The sequence below is a fragment of the Eucalyptus grandis genome, chromosome 3 (assembly GCF_016545825.1).
Source record: "Eucalyptus grandis isolate ANBG69807.140 chromosome 3, ASM1654582v1, whole genome shotgun sequence".
NCBI lineage: Eukaryota > Viridiplantae > Streptophyta > Magnoliopsida > Myrtales > Myrtaceae > Eucalyptus > Eucalyptus grandis.
The window spans coordinates 7,125,508-7,149,313 of NC_052614.1; the positions used below are offsets into that span (position 1 = coordinate 7,125,508).

General features: G+C 40.0%; 4 protein-coding genes across 4 annotated transcripts; all 4 read right to left on the reverse strand.

Moving 5' to 3' along the window:
• Positions 1–318: 318 nt before the first annotated feature.
• LOC104436331 (17.1 kDa class II heat shock protein) lies at positions 319–1,197 on the reverse strand. Its single transcript, XM_010049071.3, has one exon. It carries the CDS (start codon positions 1,121–1,123, stop codon positions 617–619), a length of 507 nt encoding a protein of 168 aa, XP_010047373.2. The 5' UTR covers positions 1,124–1,197; the 3' UTR covers positions 319–616.
• A 2,318-nt stretch (positions 1,198–3,515) lies between these two features.
• LOC108958104 (18.8 kDa class II heat shock protein) lies at positions 3,516–4,280 on the reverse strand. The gene has a single exon (XM_039308733.1). It carries the CDS (start codon positions 4,113–4,115, stop codon positions 3,651–3,653), a length of 465 nt encoding a protein of 154 aa, XP_039164667.1. The 5' UTR covers positions 4,116–4,280; the 3' UTR covers positions 3,516–3,650.
• Positions 4,281–7,966: 3,686 nt separating this feature from the next.
• Positions 7,967–10,326, reverse strand: LOC104438965 (ankyrin repeat-containing protein BDA1). The gene is made up of 2 exons (XM_010052106.3): positions 9,720–10,326; positions 7,967–8,990 (listed from the first exon to the last, which is right to left on the reverse strand). Exons 1-2 carry the CDS (start codon positions 10,284–10,286, stop codon positions 8,730–8,732), a joined length of 828 nt encoding a protein of 275 aa, XP_010050408.2. The 5' UTR covers positions 10,287–10,326; the 3' UTR covers positions 7,967–8,729.
• Positions 10,327–17,153: 6,827 nt separating this feature from the next.
• On the reverse strand, positions 17,154–20,129 carry LOC104438972 (ankyrin repeat-containing protein BDA1). The gene is made up of 2 exons (XM_010052112.3): positions 19,361–20,129; positions 17,154–18,222 (listed from the first exon to the last, which is right to left on the reverse strand). The coding sequence occupies exons 1-2, from the start codon at positions 19,925–19,927 to the stop codon at positions 17,461–17,463; spliced, it is 1,329 nt and encodes a 442-aa protein (XP_010050414.2). The 5' UTR covers positions 19,928–20,129; the 3' UTR covers positions 17,154–17,460.
• Positions 20,130–23,806: the final 3,677 nt, after the last annotated feature.

The following is a 23,806-nucleotide window of genomic DNA, read 5'->3' on the forward strand; positions in this document are numbered from 1 at the left end:
AGCAACTCAACGTGCTCCTCGACTTCGACCCATTTCTAATTCCGCGATCCGTAGATTTCTAATTCCGTGACGTTTCTCAAATTCGACAAATCGAGCGCGGCTCTCTGAAGAGCAGACCACGACATTAATTCCTAGTAAGGAAATCTGCAGAACACGCTGCAGATTCCCGCAGCGCAAGAAGCTTAAGACATTTAAAGTGGGGAAGGTCAGGAAATTATCAGCCAAGCCAACTGACGGTCCGACCGTATCAAAGATTCCGACTGCGATCGCGGAGGCAGAAGGTCAGATGGGAACCTTGACCATTCCAGGAATTAGAGGTAATTCAGAACGACCATGTCTGATTCTTGCATATCCTGCGATATTACCGGGTATTTTCTTCATGTTTCGTAGATACAACCTTGGATGAGTAATTATTACATATTCATCGCAGTAGTACACAACAGACTTATGCAAGAAGCTCATTCCAGAAAGACCCCACGCAGCCAGACATTTTACACTACGACTCGCACACAACAGTAAGAACAAAAGAAGAAGCCCTTTTCTTGTTTCTTCGACATCCTCTCATTCTTTCTCCATGTTAGGCCCTAGACACCAATGCCCGCGGTCACGGGCCGTTTTAGGCGATCTGGACCTCGATGGTCTTGGGCTTCTTGGGCTCCGGCGGCGGCCTCTTCTCCACCGTCACCGTCAGCACCCCGTCCTGGTACGACGCCGATATCTTCTCCGGGTCCGCGTTCTCCGGCAGCACGAACTTCTTCAGGAACTTCCCCAGCCTCCTCTCCATCTTCACGTACCTCAGCAGCGCCCCTCCCGCTCCATCCTTCTGGTCCTTCAGGTCCTTCTCTTTCTCCCTCTTCCTCTCGCCGCTCACCACCAGCATGTTCCCGTCCTCCACCTGGACCTTGATCTGGTCCGGCTTCAGCCCCGGCATGTCGAGCACGAACACGTACGAGTTCGGGTACTCCTTCACGTCGGCCGGCGTCGCCGCCATCGCCTTCTTGTCGCGCAGGAAGGCGCGGGACGGGGCGTGGTGGGACTTGGCGTCGGGCTCGTCGGAGAGGTCGAGGAGCTCGTGGAGGGTGTCCAGCACGGTGGGGTCGAAGCCCATGTCTCTGAGATCCATGCTCTTCAAGCTGTAAAGCCCCGATGGGAAGCGTTTCTTTGCGTTTCTTGGTGCAGATGGCGAAGTGAAGCCGTGGAGTCCGAGGTATTTAGATGGAGGTGACGGGAGTCGGTGGTGTGACAAGTAACCTTGTAGAGGTTTCCATAAGGATCTGCGGAATTCTCGTGCCGAGGAGAATTCCTGGAGACTGTCCGGCTACGATGACAGGTGGTGATTTAGCACACAAGTCACTGACACATCACAGAGCTCGCGTGGCATCATTTTGTTTTTCCATTTTCTTTCCTTCCTTACTCGAAAAACCCAACTACATATTTGAAGGAAGATGACATGATATGAAACAATAGGACGCAAGCCGGATTACAAAATGCATGTGGAATTCTTTTAATTTTTTTCTTTTAAATAAGGGTGGACGCACATTCATGAAAGGAATATCATTGTCTTTTATATCATATTAAAAAATTTAAACTAATAGATGAAAAAAAGATCACATAAATATATAAGTATTTAAGATTCGATGTTAAATGATATGAGATAATATTTCAATAACTTTCAAATCTTAGTTAAGCTAAATTAGGCTCTCACGATATTTGTGGCAATTCGATTTTTGTTCAGGTAACTAATGGATGGAAATGTAAATTAAGAAAAAGAGAGAGGAGCTCTATTTGTTAGATTAAAATCTTTTTCACAATACCTTTTGGTTTTTCTTCAAATGCCAAAAAAAAAAAAAAAAGGATTATATTAATTCCAATACAGCCTAATGCCGACTATTTATATTTTTGTGAGACTTAGAAAGTTTACTGTTAGTCAAGATAAAGTCATGAGTGTAAACATAAAATTTAGAACTGTGAAAAATGATAAATGTCACTGTTTAGATATTCTTGAATCTTTAGGAGAGATGGAGAGAGAATTGATAAAGATTGCATCTTTACCCAAATAACTTCATATTAGTATATTAGAATCAATGGTATTTGTACCCAATCAATACGTATATGAAAGGAAATAATTTAATAAGTAAATTAGCTTATTTTATAGAATAAATAATAAAAAATAATATTTTTAATATCTAATAATACCTCTAGTAATATTCTTTTTTGAAAATTCTTTAATATACATAAATATTTTTTAACAAAAAAATGGAGGCTTATAATCTTTACTATTAAGATCCTCTGGTAATTAAAGAACTCAAAAATTGTTGCTTCACGGTGGAATTTTGAAGGGGGGATGTGGAGATAGCATTCCTCCAAAAGCAATCGGTGAGCCTCTTTCATGCGTGGTGGGGCACGAGGTGGCCCCACCTTCCACGTGGCTTTAGCGTACTATTACTTGGGGAGAAAAAAAGCACGGGTCGAACAAGACCGATTTAAGAGATAACTCTTTGGAAAAAATATCAAAATTTTTTTAAACTAAAGCATTGATGTTAATTCAGTCATAAATATTTCAATCTACCTTATCGCATTATTATTAATTCAGTACATTTAGCTAGTTTTAACTAATAGGCGCTAATGCAAATGTTGACTGGCCAATGAATACTGACGTGATAATTTTTAAATAGTTTTTTTTTTTATCTAATTTTTTTTTTATTTTTAATTTTCTTTTTCCTCTCCACCTCATTGGGCTTCTTCTTGCAATGGCTGATGAGGCTTCCAATGAGACCGTAGCCACAAAGTCCTCGTCAGTCGTCGGTGAGGATCGCAGCCCTCACTTGGCCTCTCCCAAATCTGGCAAGGCCTAGGGGCTGTGGGTGAGGGCCACAATCCTTGTTGGTGGCCAATGAGGGCTTCACAGCCCTCACCTAACCTCACTAGCCATTGTAGGAAGAAGCCGAAGGAGGAAGAAGAGGAAAAAGAAAAGGAAAAGGAAAAGGAATTAATTAAAAAATTCAGAAAAAAATTATTTAAATTTACTAAGTTGATGTTCACTAACTGATTGGCATTTATGTTAGCGCCGATCGACCAAAATTAATTGGATGGATTAAATGATACCAAAGTAAAAAAATTTAAAATTAAATTGATCCAATTAAAGTTTTTATACTAAATGATATTAATGTTATAAATTTAAGATATTAATTTTTATACTTCACTCATAATTATTATAACATGAAATCCAAACATGTGGACCTATATTATCTTTGATCATTTAATTTTCGCACGAGACTCGCGGGAATCAGAACTAAGATGATGGTGCCATCCCAATTGCTATTTGAGCTGCTGGGCCTCCATTTTGGGAGCTCTTTTGCTTTTTTCTTAAATTGGGTAGTAAAGATTTTTTTATATGTCCACCGGGCCGTTATATTCCAATCTAATTGCCGACATACAATGACTAGAAATTCAATCGAATTGTTAGAATTTAGTATGTAATCGAGATAGTCCTACATACTCTATTAATCATTTGAGAATTGAAAGCCCTTATTAGATTTCATTACACAGAAACATGTCTCATTACACACATCGAAATCTTATAAGATAACAGATGGAACTCCACAAGCCCCTAAAAACTTTCGCAAGACAGAACTAAAACCAGGCCATCATCAACCGGCCTTGACTTCGATGGTCTTGGTCTTCGGCTCCGGCGGCCGCACCTTCTCGACGGCCACCCTGAGCACCCCGTCCTGGTACGCCGCCGCCACCGTCTCCACATTAGCGTTCTTCGGCAGCGCGAACCTCCTCATGAACTTCCCGGTCCTCCTCTCCATGCTCAGGTACTTGGCCCCTTCCTCTTTCTCCCTCTTCCTCTCCCCGCTCACGACGAGCACGTTGTCGTTCTCTACCTGGACCTTGATCTCGCTGGCCCTTATCCCGGGCATGTCCACGACGAACACGTAGGAGCCCGGGTACTCCACGACGTCGGCAGGGGTCGCCGCCATGGCCTTTGCATCGCGGACGTAGGCGCGCGAGGGGTTGCTCCTCGATTTCTCGGGCTCCTCGGGGAAGTCGAGCATGTCTTCGAGGATCCCAAAGAGGCGCGAATCGAAGCCGAGATTACGCAGATCCATTGGGCTGTTCGCTTTTCCTCGTCTTGAAGAGGGAGTGTGCTTGATCGTGGGATGCAGAGGCTGGAGCTCTAGTTAACTGGGGTTTTATAGAGCAGTTTGAAGGAGGGGATCGCCATGAGAGAGGTCTTGAGAGAGTTCTGGAGAAGAGTAGAGGGAATTTTGCTCATGATGGGTTTTGAGATGCTTCGGCAATCTTCTGTAATTTACCATAAAAAGATTACTAAATAGGGACATTCACCTTTTTAATGACACGTGGTCCATTTGATTAATCTTTATTAATCATTCTCATCTTCCTATCATAGTGCACACTCGAACGTCGAGTAAATGCATGATTTGCCATCATTTTAGTAAATCCTTCGCCAGGTAAGATTTCTTTGATGAAAAATTGTTAAGAAGTATTTGAAATTTAGATTTTAAATGTCTATTAAGATAGTTTCAAGTTTTTTTTTTTTTTTTTTTTTTAAAGATAAGTTATCAATCGAATAAAGTGTAAAAAAAGTCATAACCTTATTACATTTGTACAATTTAGTTTTAAACCTTTTGATTTAGTACCAATTTAGTCATTATGAGAAATTTTGGCTAGATACCGTGGACATGGACGTTGGTTGGTTTACATGGCACCACCGATACTAACAGTGATAGTTTTAATAATTTTTAAATAATTTTTTTGATTTTTTTTATATGTTTTTTTTCTTTCCTTTCTTCTTCATTTCATTGGTGATCGCCACCAGCCACACACAATGGTTGGACCGATTGGCCTTGCCTAGCCATGGCAAGGCCGAGCCTCGGCGAGGGCTTCCTTGGCATAGGCCAGGGTCGGCATCACCTAGGCCAAATCTGGTGAGGTGAGCCTACCTGGCTATCGCTTGTGGTCAGTTGCCAACAAAAGAAAGAAGAAATGAGAGACAAAAGAAAAAAAAAAAAAAAAGATAAAAATTAGACAAAATAATAAAAAATTAAAAATTATTAGAATATTATTCCTCGTTAGCGCCGGCGGTGCCACGTTAGCTAGCTAGCGTCCATGATAGCAATGTCCAACTAAAATTTATCAGAAAGACTGAATTAATATCAAATCAAAAGATTTAGGACTAAATTAACATCGATACAATAGATTTATAACTAAATTGATGTTAATACAATGGTTTATGACTTTTTTGACATTTTTCTCTTATCAATCATAGAGTATCTACAATTCAATTATTACTTATTTTAATAAATAGAACTTGGAAACCTTGCTAATTGAAATTTGAGATTGACAATTGCTTACCAACAATGGCTAGAAATGGAAAAGAAGAAAGGAAACTACCATTGATCATGCATATTAGCGATCATTTCTAAACAATGAATTTGTTTATCATAGTTGAAAAGCCCATTTTGAAAACTTAAACTGATAGATGAACCTAAAAGAAAATATAAAGTACACACGAAATAAACTGGAGCATAATTTGGCTTTGGTATTACGATAAAAGATTCAACTTAAAAGCTTGAACTGATAATAGAGGGAGAGGGCAGGTATATAAAATGTAGATAAACCTCACCGTCAAGCAATATGAAATATTTCAATAGTCATACTTTAAAAAAATTTGAGGTTGAAAGTTAACTAATAATTTGCTTCATATGTCTCGTAATTATAATAATCATACAAGCTCCCATTGGGGGCAAATGTATAATACAAGCTTCTAAACAAAGGAGGCATGACGGGATCATATCATTAGCCACGAGTCTAGGGTCTGCTACAATCCGCATTCCACGTACAAAATTGATTGGTTACCAACAAGAACAGTTAGATCATTTTTGCATTTACTAATACGTAAGAACTTAAAGGTAATTTAATGACGTTGAAACTAATTTTATAAACACAAAAGGAAATGTGGGTTTGCATTGTACACAGTTGCGGATGTCCATAAATATTTAATTTTTGAAACTCTCCTTTAATTGATCGGACTTGCTCATGCAGTCAAACTCGACATTCTCAACAATTAGCAACTATGTTGGTTGAAAGACTAAGCATATATACACTTATGACACTATTGCTCGTTTCAAGCATCTTCCTAACACAGTCCACCTAAGTTAAATAATCGTTGCTGAAGAATAAGGTAATTCACATGCTCAAATAAGAATATAAGAAGAGCTTTAGAAGTTCACATGCCGTGTTTAGGAAATTGGGGATGCATCTGGGGACCATTTGGGGGGACATCGTATTCATTCGTCCTACGTAGGTCAAGTTCACGCTTTCATATATGTCCATACTCGTAAGAAAAGGACAAAAATGGTGTTCGAAATATCTGTGATTTTTCGCGAAATTACCTTAGAGAATTTTGGTCTTTGATTTTCGCCATCATGTCTAAGATTGCGTGTAAAAAGTCCAGTCGCGGTTTGAGGGAAGAACATCGTCGCACAGGCTACGATTCCTCTGCCTTGGAAAGGTGCCTCAAGTGTAGATTCGCCGCCTCAGCCCTTTTTGAGAATTAACTATAGTCGAAGCGAGCTTATGACTTTCTCCATGTCTGCTCAGAGGCAGCTCGTTTCGCAAGAGCTTCTTCGACCTAGAGCCATTCTTCTCCTCTTTTGCTCCAACACCGGCTCCAACTCCTTCCCTCCCTTTGACGAGCGGATCGGTCCCCCGTAACACTTGTACCTGCATCAAATTCATCATCTTGAATGGCACCAACCGGGACTTGGCGGGACTTGAGGTTGAGGACTGAGCAGTTCGGGGACATGCCCATCACGACCAGTGCCGGAGGAGGCGAAGGCTTGGCGGTGGGCAGGTCGTCAGAGGCGAAGGATCGGGGCGAAGGCACTTGGAGATGGAGGAAGACTCGTTGTCCCGTCTGGATGGCCTGAGCCTCGTGGGTGTGTGGGTTTTGAAATAATGGGTTGGACTATAGTTTTTCTCAGTCCATTTAAGCCCATTTTAGAAGGAAAAAAACGAGTGACTCGTACAAATTTGGACTCATTAAATTTGAGTCATAAAAAATGACGGGATCATATCAGTAGTCACAAGTCTAGAGTCTGCTGTGAGAAAAAAAGGGATTGCAACTGGTTACCAACACAAAGATAATTTATGAACTGTAAGATCACTTTTGCATTTACTAATACTTATGAACGTAAAGGTAATTTAATAACGTAGAAACTAATTTCATGAATGCAAAACTATGACTTACAAACATCATTTTGCAGTCATGATACAATAAAGATGTTACTACAATTAGACCGTGCTAGCAATTTATTAACAATAAGTATAATTAAGATCATCCAAAATTAGCACTCACCCTATTTACTAATCACAAGGGAAGTGACAACCTTAGAGGTGCATTGCATCTTAAAGGGTAAAAAACTACTTTTAATTACTTACTATAAGGCATATGATTGTCTTAAGAGACGCTGCTACTTTGAAGAGTACTTACACTTAGTGATTTCCTTATAACATAGCAAATTATCTCAAACCATCGCAAGTGATAAAACACTGGCTAATTGACCTAAAGCTGTGGTAAATTGGCTAAACTCCTCACAATAATATTGCACTTATTGTTCGAACCGTTTTATTAAAACTAATGACATTTCTTTACACTTCGTAAGTTGGGGATGTTGTCGCCAGTAATTATCCATTGATGATTTTAATTTTCTTAATTAGTCGCAATTGGTAGTTCATTATGGTTAACCACTGGCATACTTTTTTTTCTTCCCCAACTGGAAAGTCCCCGTCATACGTGATCTAGTTAAGGGAAAAACAAATACCTTAGCACGTGTTCTCTTCTTACTTGTAACCATCTGTAATCCGACTACAACCACAAGTCACTCCTTACATTAAGCACATCATATAAAGAAAGAAGAAAGAGAAGACAATTCCATGTATTCATATTACCTACTGTTGATACTCCATTACATCATCCATGTAAACTCCATTCTTTTACATGCATCATCCATCGACGTCTAAGACACTTATTGTTTAAACCAGCACATAGACACATGCATTCTCAAACGTATCGTACATAATTGGCTAATGGGCACACTGAATAGCACATAATATATAGCATCTACTCTTGCATGGACTCATGGCTCAATGCATTTCTTCTAGGACAAACGCACTTTAGCTGTAGAAAGCCACTAAACCATAGGATCCTCCCTCTTCCCTTTATTGAAGGCTTTGTAGACAAATTTCAGGGCTTTGCAGACTAACTTCAGGACTTTGAGTACCAATTTCCAGATTAAGCGGATTACATGGCACAGGAAAATAAGAGACATCAACCATGTCCATGCTTTCACCGCAATTACAACTATTGGATCCTTAATTGGATTAAGCGGATCATACGTTTTGTCCTTCTCCGGTGAGGCGAATACCATAAGGATTGAATAACTCAATGCTGTGCAGGTTATCGCAACCCACATAGTTAGCATTACAATCCAAGTGGTGATCCGACGCCGCTTTAAGGGAAGATCACTTATGAGAAATATAATGGTGCTAAGTGATGCGATGAAGCTTATCGTGTTAGATGCTTTGAAAACTGGTAATAGTCATCGAAGCCGTTCATTGCCTTTGCAGATTCGTCAGGTGGGTCCTTACCCGCTTCGTAAGCTATGGTAGCGACCAATATCGCCACAATCATTAGCGCCTCATGCATACCTTGTTGCCACTTTCTTTTTCCTTCCCTCTTGATCTCTTTTTTTCGTAAGTGGAAGGAAGGTGGTGCCCGTGTTATTCGGAAAGACTGTTCCTTTGGATGGGTTGTGATTCTCTGAAGTTTGAGGAACAGAATTCACTATCTCTAAGGCTCTTTCCATGCTTTGGCCTTGTGCCAGTAGGCCTAGTGCTGTGAAACCTTTGGAGTTCGTAATGTTTGGGTCTACTCCTTTATTAGTAAGGAAGATTATAGTCTGCAGAGGAATAACAACAGAATGTACCAATTGATGTTAAGTTTGAACTAGTCAAGCCCATATTATATACTTTTGAGGACTAAGTTTGCTTCTAGTGTTTTTAAGTCCTCAAATGTTTGTGACTATTATGCGTTGTCTTCAAAAGGGAATCTCATTTCTTGTTGAATTTTTCTTCTTCTCTGTTTCTATCTTCCTTCTAATCTAGATGAAATTAGTGTGAAAATAACGTGAAACGTAAAGTCGCAGTTAATTATATGGACGAATGACTTCTTTCCCAAATATCAAGCCTGTGATGATTTAGGAAAAAGTATAAGAAAATTCTTAAACCTAGTTAAGACCTAGTCGAGCGGAAGTGTATGGTTAGTGGTTGGTAAAAGGAAGAAAAGGAAAAAAGGAAAGAAAAAAATCAGAAAAATATGAAAAAAAAATATTATTAAAAATTATCTATATCAGCATGGCCGTGCAACATAGGACAATTTTTGTTGATATTAGTAATATTTGGCCAAAATTAGTCCGATGGACTAAATTGATACTAAATCAAAAAGTTTAAGACTAATTGACACAATTAAAATGTTAAGATTTTTTTTAACACTTTTCCCTAGTGATTAAGAAATAGATGTCTTTTAACTTGCGAATATTTCTAGAACATTCATGTTTCATAAAACCACCTTTTTTGGTAATAAGCTCAATGAATTTGACTAATGTAAAGGCTTGGTTGTATGAACATACCTCGGTTTGTCCATCTACAGCAGCCAAATGTAAAATTGTGTTACCATCTTCGTCCCTCGAGTTGATAAACTGATCATCACCCAATATATCTATCAAAAGCTTCAAAGCTTCCAGTCTATTGTGCTTCACACATAAATGCAGAATCGTTTGGCCATTTTCGACGACACTATGAGCTGCATCAAGTGTTGCTCGAACCAAGCATTCCAACACATCCACATGCCCTTTCATAGCTGCGACATGAAGAGGGTTTCTTTTGTATTTGTCACGGACGAAACATATTTCGGGGTTGACTCTTACCAAGCTTTCCACTATGTGAAGGTACCCTTTTGCTGCCGCGAGATGAAGAGGCGTCAAACTCTGAGAATCTTGCTCTCTTGCTAGCTCAGTCTTTCGAACTAGGATCTCTTCCACGAAATCCAAGTGTCCGAGCATGGTTGCAACGTGCAAAGGAGTCTCATTGCGATTCCCAGTCATAATTCTGTCAAGAAGCAACTTATCTTTTCCAAGTAACTCAACCAAAGAACGCACATTTCCTTCCACAGCGGCTTCATAGAGCTCGGAATCCATGTTTGGCTCTCTAAAATGGGAGTTTCGGGATACTCACTACTCCAGTTTGGACTTGAATATATACTGTAAAGGTAGGCTGACGAGGATAAAAAAATGATTGGTGGATAATTTGACATCTCTTATCTACAAGTACGTGGCTCAAGTTTCCGTTGGCCACACGTCGTTGCGCCTCGGATGTTTCTGTACACACGCTAGGAGAGACGTTAGCTCACGGCTCTATTGACCTAGTCAAACTCCGCCGCGCCAATCCTTCGTAGACATTTGGAGTCTACTTACAACTTGTTCTTGGGGGTAGTAAGAAGGAACTCCAAAGTTAATCATGTTCAAGCTAGAGTACTGCTCGGATGGGTGACCTCTTGAAAAGGTAAGTGCCCGTACGTTAAAGGACAAAATTGTGAGGTTCACTGTGGTATGGGTAAAAAAAAAAAGATAATACTTCGAATGAATTAATTCAATGATATTATAATATGGTATCAGTGTGGAACTCTCCCCAGTAAGTGTATGGTTTATGGACAAACCACATGGAAGTTGGTGGACTCATGATGACTCAGTCTCATGAGGGTGGGCAGTAGTTGCCAAAACAAAGGGCTCGGATAATGAGCAGCTTTTGGTAGGCTTTTAGGATGGCAGAGGGGGCAAAAATGAACTGAATTATGCATTGGACAGAGGAAAAGCAATTTTGGGAAGTATGTGCGCGTCCGCAAAATTTGAAGAGGGATGAGCCAAAACAGACAATAACTCGAGTGATTTAATTTAAGGATGTCTCACTATATACCTACTCAAACTTGGCATCATAGATAGGTTATAGACACTTAAAATCTACTTGCAACTATTTCTTAAGGAAATCAAGAAGAAACCCGCAAGCTATTCTTCAAATGTGTATTTTGGCAAATCGAAATTTAATTTGTTTGGAAGTCCCTGCCGTAGATTGCCCCAAGGAAGCTCCCATTCTCCTTTTGATTGTCGCTTTTATCTTAATGCTTCATTGTGACGATGTTCTTCCCTTAAACCATGGCCAGACATGTTTCTCAACTGCTACAATGAAATTATAGCCTTCCCCATAGAAATCTGAGAAATGCAACTCCTCATTTAAAAAAGTTTTAGACATGATGGAAATACGACAAAAGCAACTTTCTCCTTAGAAAAGTTTCTTAAAGAAGTTTTAGACAAGATGGAAATCTGAGAAAAGCGACATTCTCTTTTAGAAGCGTTTTCGGCGTGAAGGGGGCAACCCTGAGTTACTCATTACAGTTACATGATATTACCAAGAATCAATCATCTGCATTCTCCATTCTGCATTCTGCATCACCCTCGCCTGGTTCATCCAAAGGTCCTAGGGATGTGAGGTAAGGCAACGATTCTTCAAGTTCATGTGAGGAGACAATCTATATATAAACAGAGGCTATTCCTTCATATGTTCAGTGGATTAATTCACAGATACGGCTTTTGCCCCATGTATGTATTTTTGCATGTTTGCACACGTGTGTTAAAACTTTAGATTGGCCGATTTGAGCGGCAAGAATGTTGAGCATAAAAATCTCCTATGTCAGAATCGAGGATTTTTGAAGAATTATGTGCTGATATTAGACTCTTAATGGATAAACTTAGTGTCATAGTCCCCGAGGCCTTCTCACAATGTTAGACATGATTGGCTAAGATCGATGACCATGATTTTCTACCGTACTTTCCCGAGCGATCAAAGATACATCAACATCATTCCTTTTCCTTTTCTTTCACATATGGACATGTATGAACGCGTGACGTTAACTTACATAGACCAAAAGCAAGTTGCGTCACCACCAAATGGTCCATGGAGGTATCCCCCAATTCCCCAAACGCTGCATGTGAACTTCAAAAGCTTCTGCTATAGTCTTATTTCGGCCTGCACATTACCTAATTCTTCAGGAGGATTATTCAACTTTATAGATTGTGTTAATTTACCGTAGAGATTACTAAATAGGGACATTCACCTTTTTAATGACACGTGGTCCATTTGATTAATCTGTATTAATCAATCTCATCTTCCCATCATAGTGCACACTGAACGTGGAGTAAATGCAAGATTTGCCATCATTTTAGTAAATCCTTCGCCAGGTAAGATTTCTTTGATGAAAAACTGTTAAGAAGTATTTGAAATTTAGAATTTAAATGTCTATTAAGATAAGTTCCAAGTTTTTTTTATTTTTTAAGATAAGTTATCAATCAAATAAAGTAAAAAAAGTCATAAACTTATTTCATTTGTGTCATTTAGTTTTAAATCTTTTGATTTAGTACCAATTTAGTCATTCTGAGAAATTTTGTCAATATATTGTTGACGTGGACGTTGGTTTACGTGGCACCACCGGGTACTAACGAGGATAATTTTTAATAATTTTTAAATAATTTTTTGGTTTTTTTCTTCTTTTTCTATCTTTTTTTCTTTCATTTCTTCTTCATTTTGTTGGTGACCGGCCATGCGCAATGGTTGGGCTGTTTGGCCTTGCCTAGCCATGGCAAGGCTGAGCCCTAGCGAGGGCTTCCTTGGCATAAGCCAGGGTTGGCCTCACCTAGGCCAAATCTGGCGAGGCCAACTTGCCTCGCTGTTGCCTATGGTTAGTCGCCGGCAAAAGGAAGAAGAAAGAAGAGACAAAAAGAAAGAAAAAAAAGAAAAGAATTGGACAAAATAATAAAATATTAACAAAATTATTGTTAGTTCCAGTGATGCCACGTTAGCCAGCCAAATAAATCCATGTCAGTAATATCTAACTAAAATTTATTGGAAAGACTGAATTGGTATCAAATTAGGACTAAATTGGTACCAATATAATAGGTTTATGACTAAATTGACATTAATAAAATAAATTTATGACTTTCTGATATTTTTCTCCTATCAATCATAGAGTATCTCAATTGTTACTTATTTTAATAAATAGAACTTAAAAGAACCTTGCTGGTCAAAATTTGAGATTGACAATTGCTTCCCAACAATGGCTAGAAATGGAAAATAAGAAAGAAAAACTACCATTGACCATGCATGTTAGCAATAATTTCTAAACAATGAATTTGTTTATCATAGTTGAAAAGCCCATTTCGAAAACTTAAACTGATAGATGGACAACAAAGAAAATGTAAAGTACATGCGAAATAAACTAGGGCACAATTTGGCTTTGATATTTCGATAAAAGATTCAACTTAAAAGCTTGAATTGATAATAGAGGGAGATGACATATATATAATGTAGATAAATCTCCGTTGAGCAATATGAAATATTTCAACAGTCATACTTTAAAAAAAATTGAGGTTGAAAGTTAACTAATAATTTGCTTCATATGTCTCGTAATTATAAGAATCATACAAGCTCCCATTTGTGGGGGCAAATGTCGGGGTGAGCATCGGTCCAAGTTCAATCCTGGACCAGCCCAACCCTTCCGGTCCCGGTTTGGTTCCCAGGGAGACTGGGTCGGTCCTAGGTCCTAAGATTCATGGATCAACACTGTATGGGTTGGTCCTTGATCCCGAGAGTCAGTTCGGTGTCGGTTCAACCCGACCAACTTGACTATACATATAAAAAATATTATTTATAATTTTTTTATATGGAGAAAACCTTAAAATAGATGGCATTAACAACATTAAATAACTATTTAGTAAGTAGTTCAAGTAATTATACATTATTCTTTAATAATTTAGATTTTTAATGTCTTTTACAATGTTAATAGTTATAATTTACGAATGAGAAAATGTTTTTGTGAGAAGTCCTTATGGCGTCCAAAAGGGCATAAACAGCTCCTTACGACATCTTCCTTTAGTACTCATTCTCTTTTGTCTTATTTGTCTTCTTAGTCTTCAATTTGCCAAAATTGAGAGAAACAACTTCTCCGCTTGCCACTCAACACTTGCCTTGCTTGCTTTGGGTCACTCGTGCCGCTCGTCGCTCGATGCTCGCTTGGCTTGCTCCCCGCTCGACACTCGATGCTCACCCTACTTGACCCTCATCGCTTGCCTTTCTTGGCTGACCTTGCTTGTCATAGAATTCATTGGGTCGGTCCAGTCCCTGGTTGCCCTTTCAAGGAGTACAAAAAATGAAAAAAAAAAATTATTGGTTGGTTTCGGGTTGACCCTGGAACTGGACCGAACCCGTTGGGTCGGTCCGGTCCTCAATCGTTTTTTCAAGGAGCATAAAAAATGAAATAAAAAATTATCGGTTGGTCCTGAGTTGACCCTAGAATTGGACTGAACCCATTGGGTCGGTCCGGTCCTCGATCCTAAGCTCAATAGGGTCGGTCCTTGGTCCCAAAAATTAAAGACCAGCATCGTGCGGGTTGGTCCTAAGGTTAGAGGGTGGACCAGCCCAACCCGGACCATGCTTACCCCTAAATTATACAAGCTTCAAAACAAAGGAGGCATGACGGGATCATATCATTAGCCACAAGTCTAGGGTCTGCTACAAGCAAAAAAAAAAAAAAAAAGGGACCACATACCGTGCAAAATTGACTGATTACCAACAAAAAGGAAATTTATGAATTGTAAGATCACTTTTGCATTTACTAATACGTAAGAACGTAGAGGTAATTTAATGACGTTGAAATTAATTTTATGAACGCAAAAGGAATTATGGGTTTGCATTGTACACAGTTGCGGATGTCCATAAATAATAATTTTCGGACTCTTTTTTAATTGATCGGGCTTGTTCATGCAGTCAAACTCGACATTCTCAACAATTAGCAACGTTGGTTGAAGACTAAGCGTAAATGCACTTATGACACCATTGCTCATTTTAAGCATCTTCCTAACACAGTCCACCTAAGTTAAATAATCTTAGCTAAAGAATAAGGTACTGCGCATGCTCAAATAAGAATATAAGAAGAGCTTTACAAGTTCACATGCCGTGTTTAGGAAATTGGGGATGCATCTGAGGACCATTTGGCGGGGACATCGTATTCATTTGGCCTATGCAGGTCAAGTTCACGCTTTCATATATGTCCATACTTGTAAGAAAAGGACAAAAATGGTGTTTGAAATATCTGTGATTGTTCACGAAATTACCTTAGAGAATTTTGGTCTTTGATTTTCGCCAATCATGTCTAAGATTGCGTGTAAAAAGTCCGGTCGTGGTTTGAGGGAAGAACATTGTCGCACGGGCTAGGATTCCTCTGCCTTGGAAAGGTGCCTCAAGTGTAGATTCGCCGCCTCAGCCCCTTTGAGAATTAACTATAGTTGAAGCGAGCTTATGACCTTCTCCATGTCTGCTCAGAGGTAGCTCGTTTCGCAAGAGCTTCTTCGACCTAGAGCCATTCTTCTCCTCTTTTGCTCCAACACCGGCTCCAACTCCTTCCCTCCCTTTGACGAGCGGATCGGTCGCCCATAACACTTGTTACCTGCATCAAATTCATCATCTTGAATGGCACCAACCGGGACTTGGCGGGACTTGAGGTTGAGGACTGAGTAGTTCGGGGACATGCCCATCACGACCAGTGCCGGAGGAGGCGAAGGCTTGGTGGCCGGCATATCGTCGGAGGCAGAAGGATCGGGGCAAGTGAGGGGGCGGTGGCACTTGGAGTTGGAGGAAGACTCATCGTCTCGTCTGGACGATCCGAGTCTCGTGGGTCTGTGGGTTTTGAAATAATGGGTTGGACTATCGTTTTTCTCAGTCCATCCTAGCCCATCTTAGGGAAAAAATAAAAATAAAACGAGTTACGGGTACCAAATTGGGCTCATTAAATTTGAGTCATAAAAATGACGGGGGAGGCGAAGGCCGGGTGGCCGACAGGTCATCAGAGGCGGAAGGATTGGGGCGAGGGAGGGGGCAGCGGCACCTGGAGATGGAGGAAGACTCATTGTCTCATCTGGACGGTCAGAGTCTCGTGGATGTGTGGGTTTGAAATAATGGGTTGGACTATATTTTTTCTCAGTCCATTTTAGCCCATTTTAGGGGGGAAAAACGAGTTACTTGTACCAAATTGGGCTCATTAAATTTGGGTCATAAAAATGACGGGATCATATCATTAGCCACGGGTCTAAAGTCTGCTGTGAGAAAAAAAAAGGACTGCATCCCCCGTGCCGAATCGGCTTGGTTACCAACACAAAGATAATTTATGAATTGGAAGATCATTTTCGTATTTACTAATACTTAAGAACGTAAATGTAATTTAATAACCCCGAAGCTAATATTATGAACACAAAAGTATGACTTACAAACATCATTTTGCAGTTATGATACAATAAAGATGTTACTACAATAAGACCGTGCTAGTGATTTACTAAGGATAAGTATAATTAAGATTATCAAGAATGAGCACTCACTCTATTTACTAATTACAAGGGAAATGACTACCTTAGAGGTGCATTACATCTTATAGGATAAATTACTACTCTTAATTACTCTCTATAAGGCATATGATTGTCTTAAGAGACATTACTACTTTGAAGGTAAATCACTCAATTTATCGCTCGAGAGTACTTACACTTAGTGATTTCCTTATAACATAGTAAATTATCTCAAACAATCACAAGTGATATAATACTTGCTAAATGACCTAAAGCTATGGTAAATTGGCTAAAGTCCTCACAATAACATTGCACGTATTGTTCGTACAGTTTTATTAAAAATAATGACATTTCTATGCACTTCGTAAGTTGGGGATGTTGTCGCCAGTGATTATCTATGGATGATTTTAATTTTCTTAATTAGTCGTAATTTGTAGTTCATTATGGTTAGTATTTTTCCATCTTTAGTTGGCATTATTACAGCTGCCATACTTTTTTTTTCTTCACCAACTGGAAAGTCCCCGTCATACCTGACCTATTTAAGGGAACAAAGACCTTAGTGCGTGTTCTCCTCTTGCTTGTAACCATCTGTAATCTGACTACAACCGCAACTCACTCCTCACATTAAGTACATCACATAAAGAAAGAAGAAAGAGAAGAGATTTCCATGTATTAATAATACCTATTGTTGAGACTCCATTCCATCGTTCATGTAAACTCCATTCTTTTACATGCGTCATCCGTCAACACGCCTAAGACAATTGTTGTTTAAACCAGCACGCAGACAACTGCATTGCATTCTCAGACGTATCGTACATAATTGGCTATGGGTATACTGAATAGCACATACTATATAGCATCTACTCTTGCATGGCCTCATGGCTCAGCGCATTTCTTCTAGGACAAACAAACCTGTAGTAATAGACAGCCACTAAACCATAGTATTCTCCCTCTTCCCTTTCCTGAAGGCTTTGTTGACAAATTTCAGGACTTTGCGTACCAATTTCCAGATTAAGCGGATTGTATGGCACAAGAAAATGAGAAGCATCAATCCCCCCCATACGATTACAACTATTGTATCATTAGCATACTTTATTATCCCATTATCCAGTGAGAATAATGCCGTGAGGATTGAATAACTCAATGCCGTGAAGGTTATCGCAATCCACATGGTTAGCATTGCAATCCATGTGGTGATCCGACGCCGCTTTAAGGGAAGACCACTTATGAGAAGCATAATGGTGCTAAGTGATGCCATGAAGCTTATCGTGTTACATGTCATGAACCACCTGCAAAGCCATGTCGCCAATGGTTTTTCCCATTCCGTACCTGGTGGTTCCGCACCTGCTTCAAAAGCTATGTTTGGTGGTCCCGTACCTGGTGGTCCCGTACCTGGTGGTTCCTTACCTGCTTCAAAAGCTATGGTAGCTACCAATGCCGCCACCACCATTAGTGCCTTATGCATACCGTTTTGCCACTTTTTCTTCTCTTCCCTCTTGCTTTCTTTGGTAACCATGTTTTTTGCATCGGTTCGTCTGGACAGGCCACGATTCTCTGAAGTTTGAGGAACGGAATCCTTAATCTCTGAAGCACTTTCCACGGTTTGGCCTTGTGCTAGTAGGCTTAGCGCCGTGAAACCTTTGGAGTTCGAAATGTTCGAGTCTACTCCTTTATTAGTCAGGAAGATTATAGTCTGCAGAGGAGTAACAACAAAATGTACCAATTGATGTTGGGTTTGAACTAGACAAGCCCGTGTTATATACTTTTGAGGACTAAGTTTGCTTCTAGTGTTTTTAAGACCTCTAATGTTCGTGACTATTATATATGATGCCTTCAAAAGGGAATGTCATAATTTCCTCTTCTTCTCAGTTTTTATATTCCTTCTAATCTAGATGAAATTATGTAAAAAATAAACGAAGTGCAAAGTTGTTAATTATCTGGACGACTGACTTCTTTTCCAAATATCAAAACTTGTGATGATTTAGGAAAAAGTGTCAAAAAAGTTCTAAACCTATAGTATTGGTGCCAATTTAATCTCAAATCTTTTAATTGTGACAATTTTGTCCTAAATCTTATGACTATTGCCAATTTAGTCCTTTCGGCTAATTTTAATCAGATATTGCTGATGTGGACCTCGTCCAGTTTACGTGACATCGGCATTAATGTGAACAATTTTTAATTATATTTTAATATTTTTTATTTATTCTTTTTTACTTTCTTTTCCTAGTGACTAGTCGCCGACCATTGACCATGGTTGGATGGGCTGGCCTTGCTTCCGTCGCCCGCCATAGGTAAGGTCAAGCCCTAATGAGGGCTCCCCTCGCTCAGGCTAGGGCGGCCTCGCCAAATTTGGCTTGGGCGAGGGTGGCCCTTGCCTAGGTGATGGCTGCCTTGCCTTTGCCCAGTTGGGGCCCACCCTCGCTTGGCTAGGCCTTGCCTTTGGTGGGTGATGGCAACCTTTGCCTAGGTGAGCTAGCTTACTCGGCCATGGCCACTAGCGGGTAAAAGGAAGAAGGAAAAAAAAAAAAAGAAGAAAAATATTGTCCATATTAGCGTTGATTGTGCTATGTAGGATAATTGGTGTCCACATCAGCAATTCTCTACCAAAATTAGCCTAAAGGATTGAATTGAGACTAAATCAAAAGGTTTAGGACTGGTTTAGCACAATTAAAAGGTTTAAAATTTTTTTGACACTTTTTCCCGATGATTTATAAATGGATATCTTTTAACTTATGAATATTTCTAAGACATTCATGTTTCCTAGAACTGCCTCTTTTGTTGATAAACTCATTGAATTTGACTAGTGGAAAGGCTTGGTTGTATGAACATACCTCAGTTTGTCCATCTATAGCAGCCAAATGCAAAATCGTGTTGCCATCATCATCCCTTGAGTTGCTGAACTGAACATCAACCAAGATATCCATCAAAAACTTCAAAGTTTCTAGTTTGTTGTGCTTCACGCATAAATGCAGAATCGTCTGGCCATGTTTGGTGACACTACGGGCTGCATCAGGTCTCACTCGAACCAAGCATTCCAACACATCCACACGCCCTTTCATGGCTGCGACATGAAGAGGGTTTCTTTTGTCTCTGTCACAAACGAAACATACTTCAGGGTTGACACTTACCAAGCTTTCCACTATGTTAAGGTATCCTCTTGCTGCTGCGCGATGAAGTGGCGTCGAACTCTGAAAATCTTGCTCACTTGCCATCTCGGCCTTTCGAGTTAAAACCTCTTTCACGAAATTCAAGTGTCCGAGCATAGCTGCGATGTGCAGGGGAGTCTCAATGTGATTCCCAGTCATGATTCTGTCAAGAAGCAACTCATCTTTTTCGAGTAACTCAAGCAAAGAATGCACATTTCCTTCCCTGGCGGCTTTATAGAGCTCGGACTCCATGTTTGGCTCTCTAAAATGGGAGTTTCGGGATACTCACTACTCCAGTTGGGAGTTGAATATATATTGTCAAGGTAGGCTTGACGAGGATCAAAAAATGATTTGTGGTTAATTTGACATCTCTTATCTGCAAGTACGTGGCTCAAGTTTCCGTTGGCCGAACGTCGTTGCGCCTCGGATGTTTCCGTACACACGCTAGGAGAGACGTTAGCTCACGGCTCTATAGAAATCTGAGAAATGCAACTCCCTCATTTAAAAAAGTTTTAGACAAGATGGAAGTCTGAGAAAAGCGACATGCTCTTTTAGAAACGTTTTTGGCGGGTAGTGGGCAACCCTGAGTTACTCAAAATTGTGACAAATACTGGATGTATCGACATCATGCTTTTCTGCGATACTTTCGCCGAGCAGTCAGGGATATATCAACATCGTGCTTTTTCTTTCTTTTCGAATCTGGACGGTGTGAACCTGTGACCTTGACCAAAACAGACAAAATGCAAAAGTATCACCACAAAATGGTTCCCAGCTGTATCCCCAGTTCTCTAAAAGCAGCATCTCAACTTCAAAGACTTAAAGGAAAAAAAAAAAAAAAAACTTCAAAGACTTCAATTATAGTCTTATTTGAGCCTGCACACTACCTGATTCTTCTGAAGGGATTATTCAACCTCATGAATTGTGTCAGGAAGATGCTTGAAATGAGCGAATTGTGTCAAGAAGATGCTTGAAATGAGGGATAGTGTCATAAGTGCATTCGCAATTAGTCTTCCTACCAAAATAGTCTAAAATGATAGACCTAGCAAAAAAATAGAGCGTAATGAGCGATCAGCAGTCTTGGTATAAATTTGATTGTCCATTTTCTGTTCAAAAACCAATTAACATTTGAAGGTATGATTAGCAAAAAGAAATGATCATAAATTGGAGAAGGGGAAGATAATCTACAAACAGCAAGATGACATCGGGATGTAGTAATTATCCGGTATTATCATAATTTTCTTCAATTAGTCAAAATTGTTAGTTGATTATTTTTTATTATTTCAGTATTAGTAATAAATTCCTTTCATATTTTATAACTCGACGATAGGGGTTTCAAGATCTTAGTTCGAATTATCGATCTTTGCATATACATCGAAAACCGTCTCATCCACATGCATCGGGTAAGATTCCGTTTACAAATTATAATTGGAAACCATCTCTAATTGAGGATCAACCTATATTAAGGACTAAAGTCTAATTCGACATGGAGAATTCGAGCTTTGTAAATGATTAATCCCCAATTTGTCCCATTCACATGCATCAGCAAAGACTTCACCCATAAGTTAGATCTAAAACTATCTCTAATTGAGGATCGAGCTTTGTCAAGGTTTCGAGTCTAATTTGATAAATTTTCGAATAATTAATCCCTATCTATGCACACAAATCTATCTTGTACACATGCAATGGTCAAGACTTCACCCGTAAATTACAGACAGAAAACCATCTCTGATTGATGATCGAGCTTTGTTAGGGTTTCGAGATCTAATTCGACTTCTATCCCGATTAATTTTTCAACATGGAGCATTCGAAATTTTCGGCTGATCAAGTACATGCATACGCACCTCTCGCACCGTCTCGTCCACATGCATCGGCCGAGACTCCATTCCTAAAAGCGGCACGCGCGCCTCCTTAAACTACAGATTTTTTTTTCGCGTTCACACCGAGAGAGTCGTGGTATGAAAGTCTTTGAAAAAAGCATGTCCGCCGGACATCAGTAATTAGGTTCACACCCACTTTTTGGGCAATAGTTGTCATTAGATTGAAATTTGAAATTGTACTCCTATGGAAAAGGTAAAAAATGTCCCCAAGGCTTATCGTACAAGCTGCCCGGTGCCATTATGGACCATCCCCACACCGAAAAGAAGCACTCATCCAAGAGGAATTTCACCTCTTCACGCACCATTCGATCGACCACGTGGATCTTACGTCGAATCCGAATTCTTTAAAATGAAAAAAATCGTCTGATCCAATTCGAAATTCTGAAATAAATGAAGAAGTAGAAGGGTAGGCCTGTGCCCGAGAATCAACAGCACCCGTCACATACGTCGGGTTGCCCAACATCGAACGATGTTTGAACTCAGGACTTATTGCTTGGATTGGTAAAATCAATTGGGCATTAAACTATGTTCTCTTGGCCGATCTCGTGGGGAAGGTGGATCGGGACCTCCCAAAAAGAAAGTCAATATATATATAATTATATATGCATATGTATATGTGTATTATATTGTATTATATAATTATTTTTGGGGGGATTTTGCGGGATCCGAGAAACCGCGTGTTGAATCGCAAGAGAGCGAGAGGGTCACCGTCCCGCACCAACCACCGCCACGCCCCCACCCCCCGCGATTCAACACGCGGTTTCTCGGATCCCGCAAAATCCCCGCCAACCCCGGGGGTGGGCCCCAAAAGAGAACCGCGTTCACACTTGTCCTCCCCCTCCTTTTGAATGTGCAGCTATCCTCTGCTACGCGCCCCCACAGAGCCTTCCACGCCACCCACCCGCCCAATCGTGCCTCGCCACGTGGCGGCCTCCCGCGCCATCTTCTCTCTCCCACCCCCTCCTCCGCATTCCATATTTTCTCAAAAAAAAGAAAAGATGGAAAAAGCTGAGCGTCCGTATGTTTGCAAGCTTTGAGTGAGGACTAAATCAACTAAAAAGAGAGAAAATGAAATGTATTTGAATTGCTTTCGACATGTCTCGAGTGCCTGTCCATCCAAGCCAATAATCGAACCTTTGGCTTGATGACAATTTCCTTTTCTTTTCCACCCTTTACCAAATCAAATCAAATAAAACAGCCATCCATTATACATCTAAACTCCATCTTTTCCATGAATTCAACAGGATTAAAACGTTTATTGTTTTCACAAGCACATACCATAATCTAATGCATCGGAGCTAAGTTGTCTAATCGGCACACAGAACAACGCATGCACTGTATAGCATCTCCTCTTTTATGGCCTTAGGTCTCAGGGCGCTTCTTCTGTAACAAACACATTTGCAGCTATATAAAGCCACTAAACCGTATAATCCTCTGGCCTGCGTTCTGTCGAGGCTTTGCGGACGAATTCCAGAACCTTGCATGCCAATTTCAGGATTAAACGAAGCGACACAGGAAAAAAAGAGCTATCAATCCAACCCATGCCAGCACCACAAGTCCAATTGCACCAATGAACGTTTTCAGTTCGCTCGCTAGTGTGAAGACAAATACGGAGATGGCATAAGTTGCCGCTGCAAAGCTTATCGCAACCCACATAATCAGCATTGCAATCCTCACGGTGATCCAATGCCGCTTTAGAGGAAGACTACTCATCAAAAGCATAATGATACTAAGCGACGCAATGAAACTTATCATGTTATATGTTAAGAAATTCTTGCACGCGTTCAGGAACTTATCTGTCATTACAGATTCACCCGCAGTATATGCTGCAGTCTATTCATCACCCATGAAATCTCCTTCCCAAAGGCCGTGAGGTAGGGTAATGCTGGCTTGGAATGTCATCGTAGCTAGCAATGTCACTATCACCATTAGCGTCAAATTGCATATTGCCTTGTCACTTTCTTTTTTTCCTCACTTTCGGCGAATGCTGTGAAACCTCTGGAGTTCTTAATGTTTGGTTTAACTCCTTTATTAGTCAAGAAGAGCATGGTCTGTAGAGGAGTAACATCAAAATGTATCAATTGGGGTCAAATTTGATCTAGACAACACCATGTTACGTACTTTTCAGGATTAACTTTGCTACTAACGTTTTTCAGTCCTCTAGTCTTTGTGACTATTATTTGATGCCTTCAGAAGGGATACTCGTCCCTTGATGAAACTCTCTTGCTATCTCCGATTTTATGTTCCTTCTGAT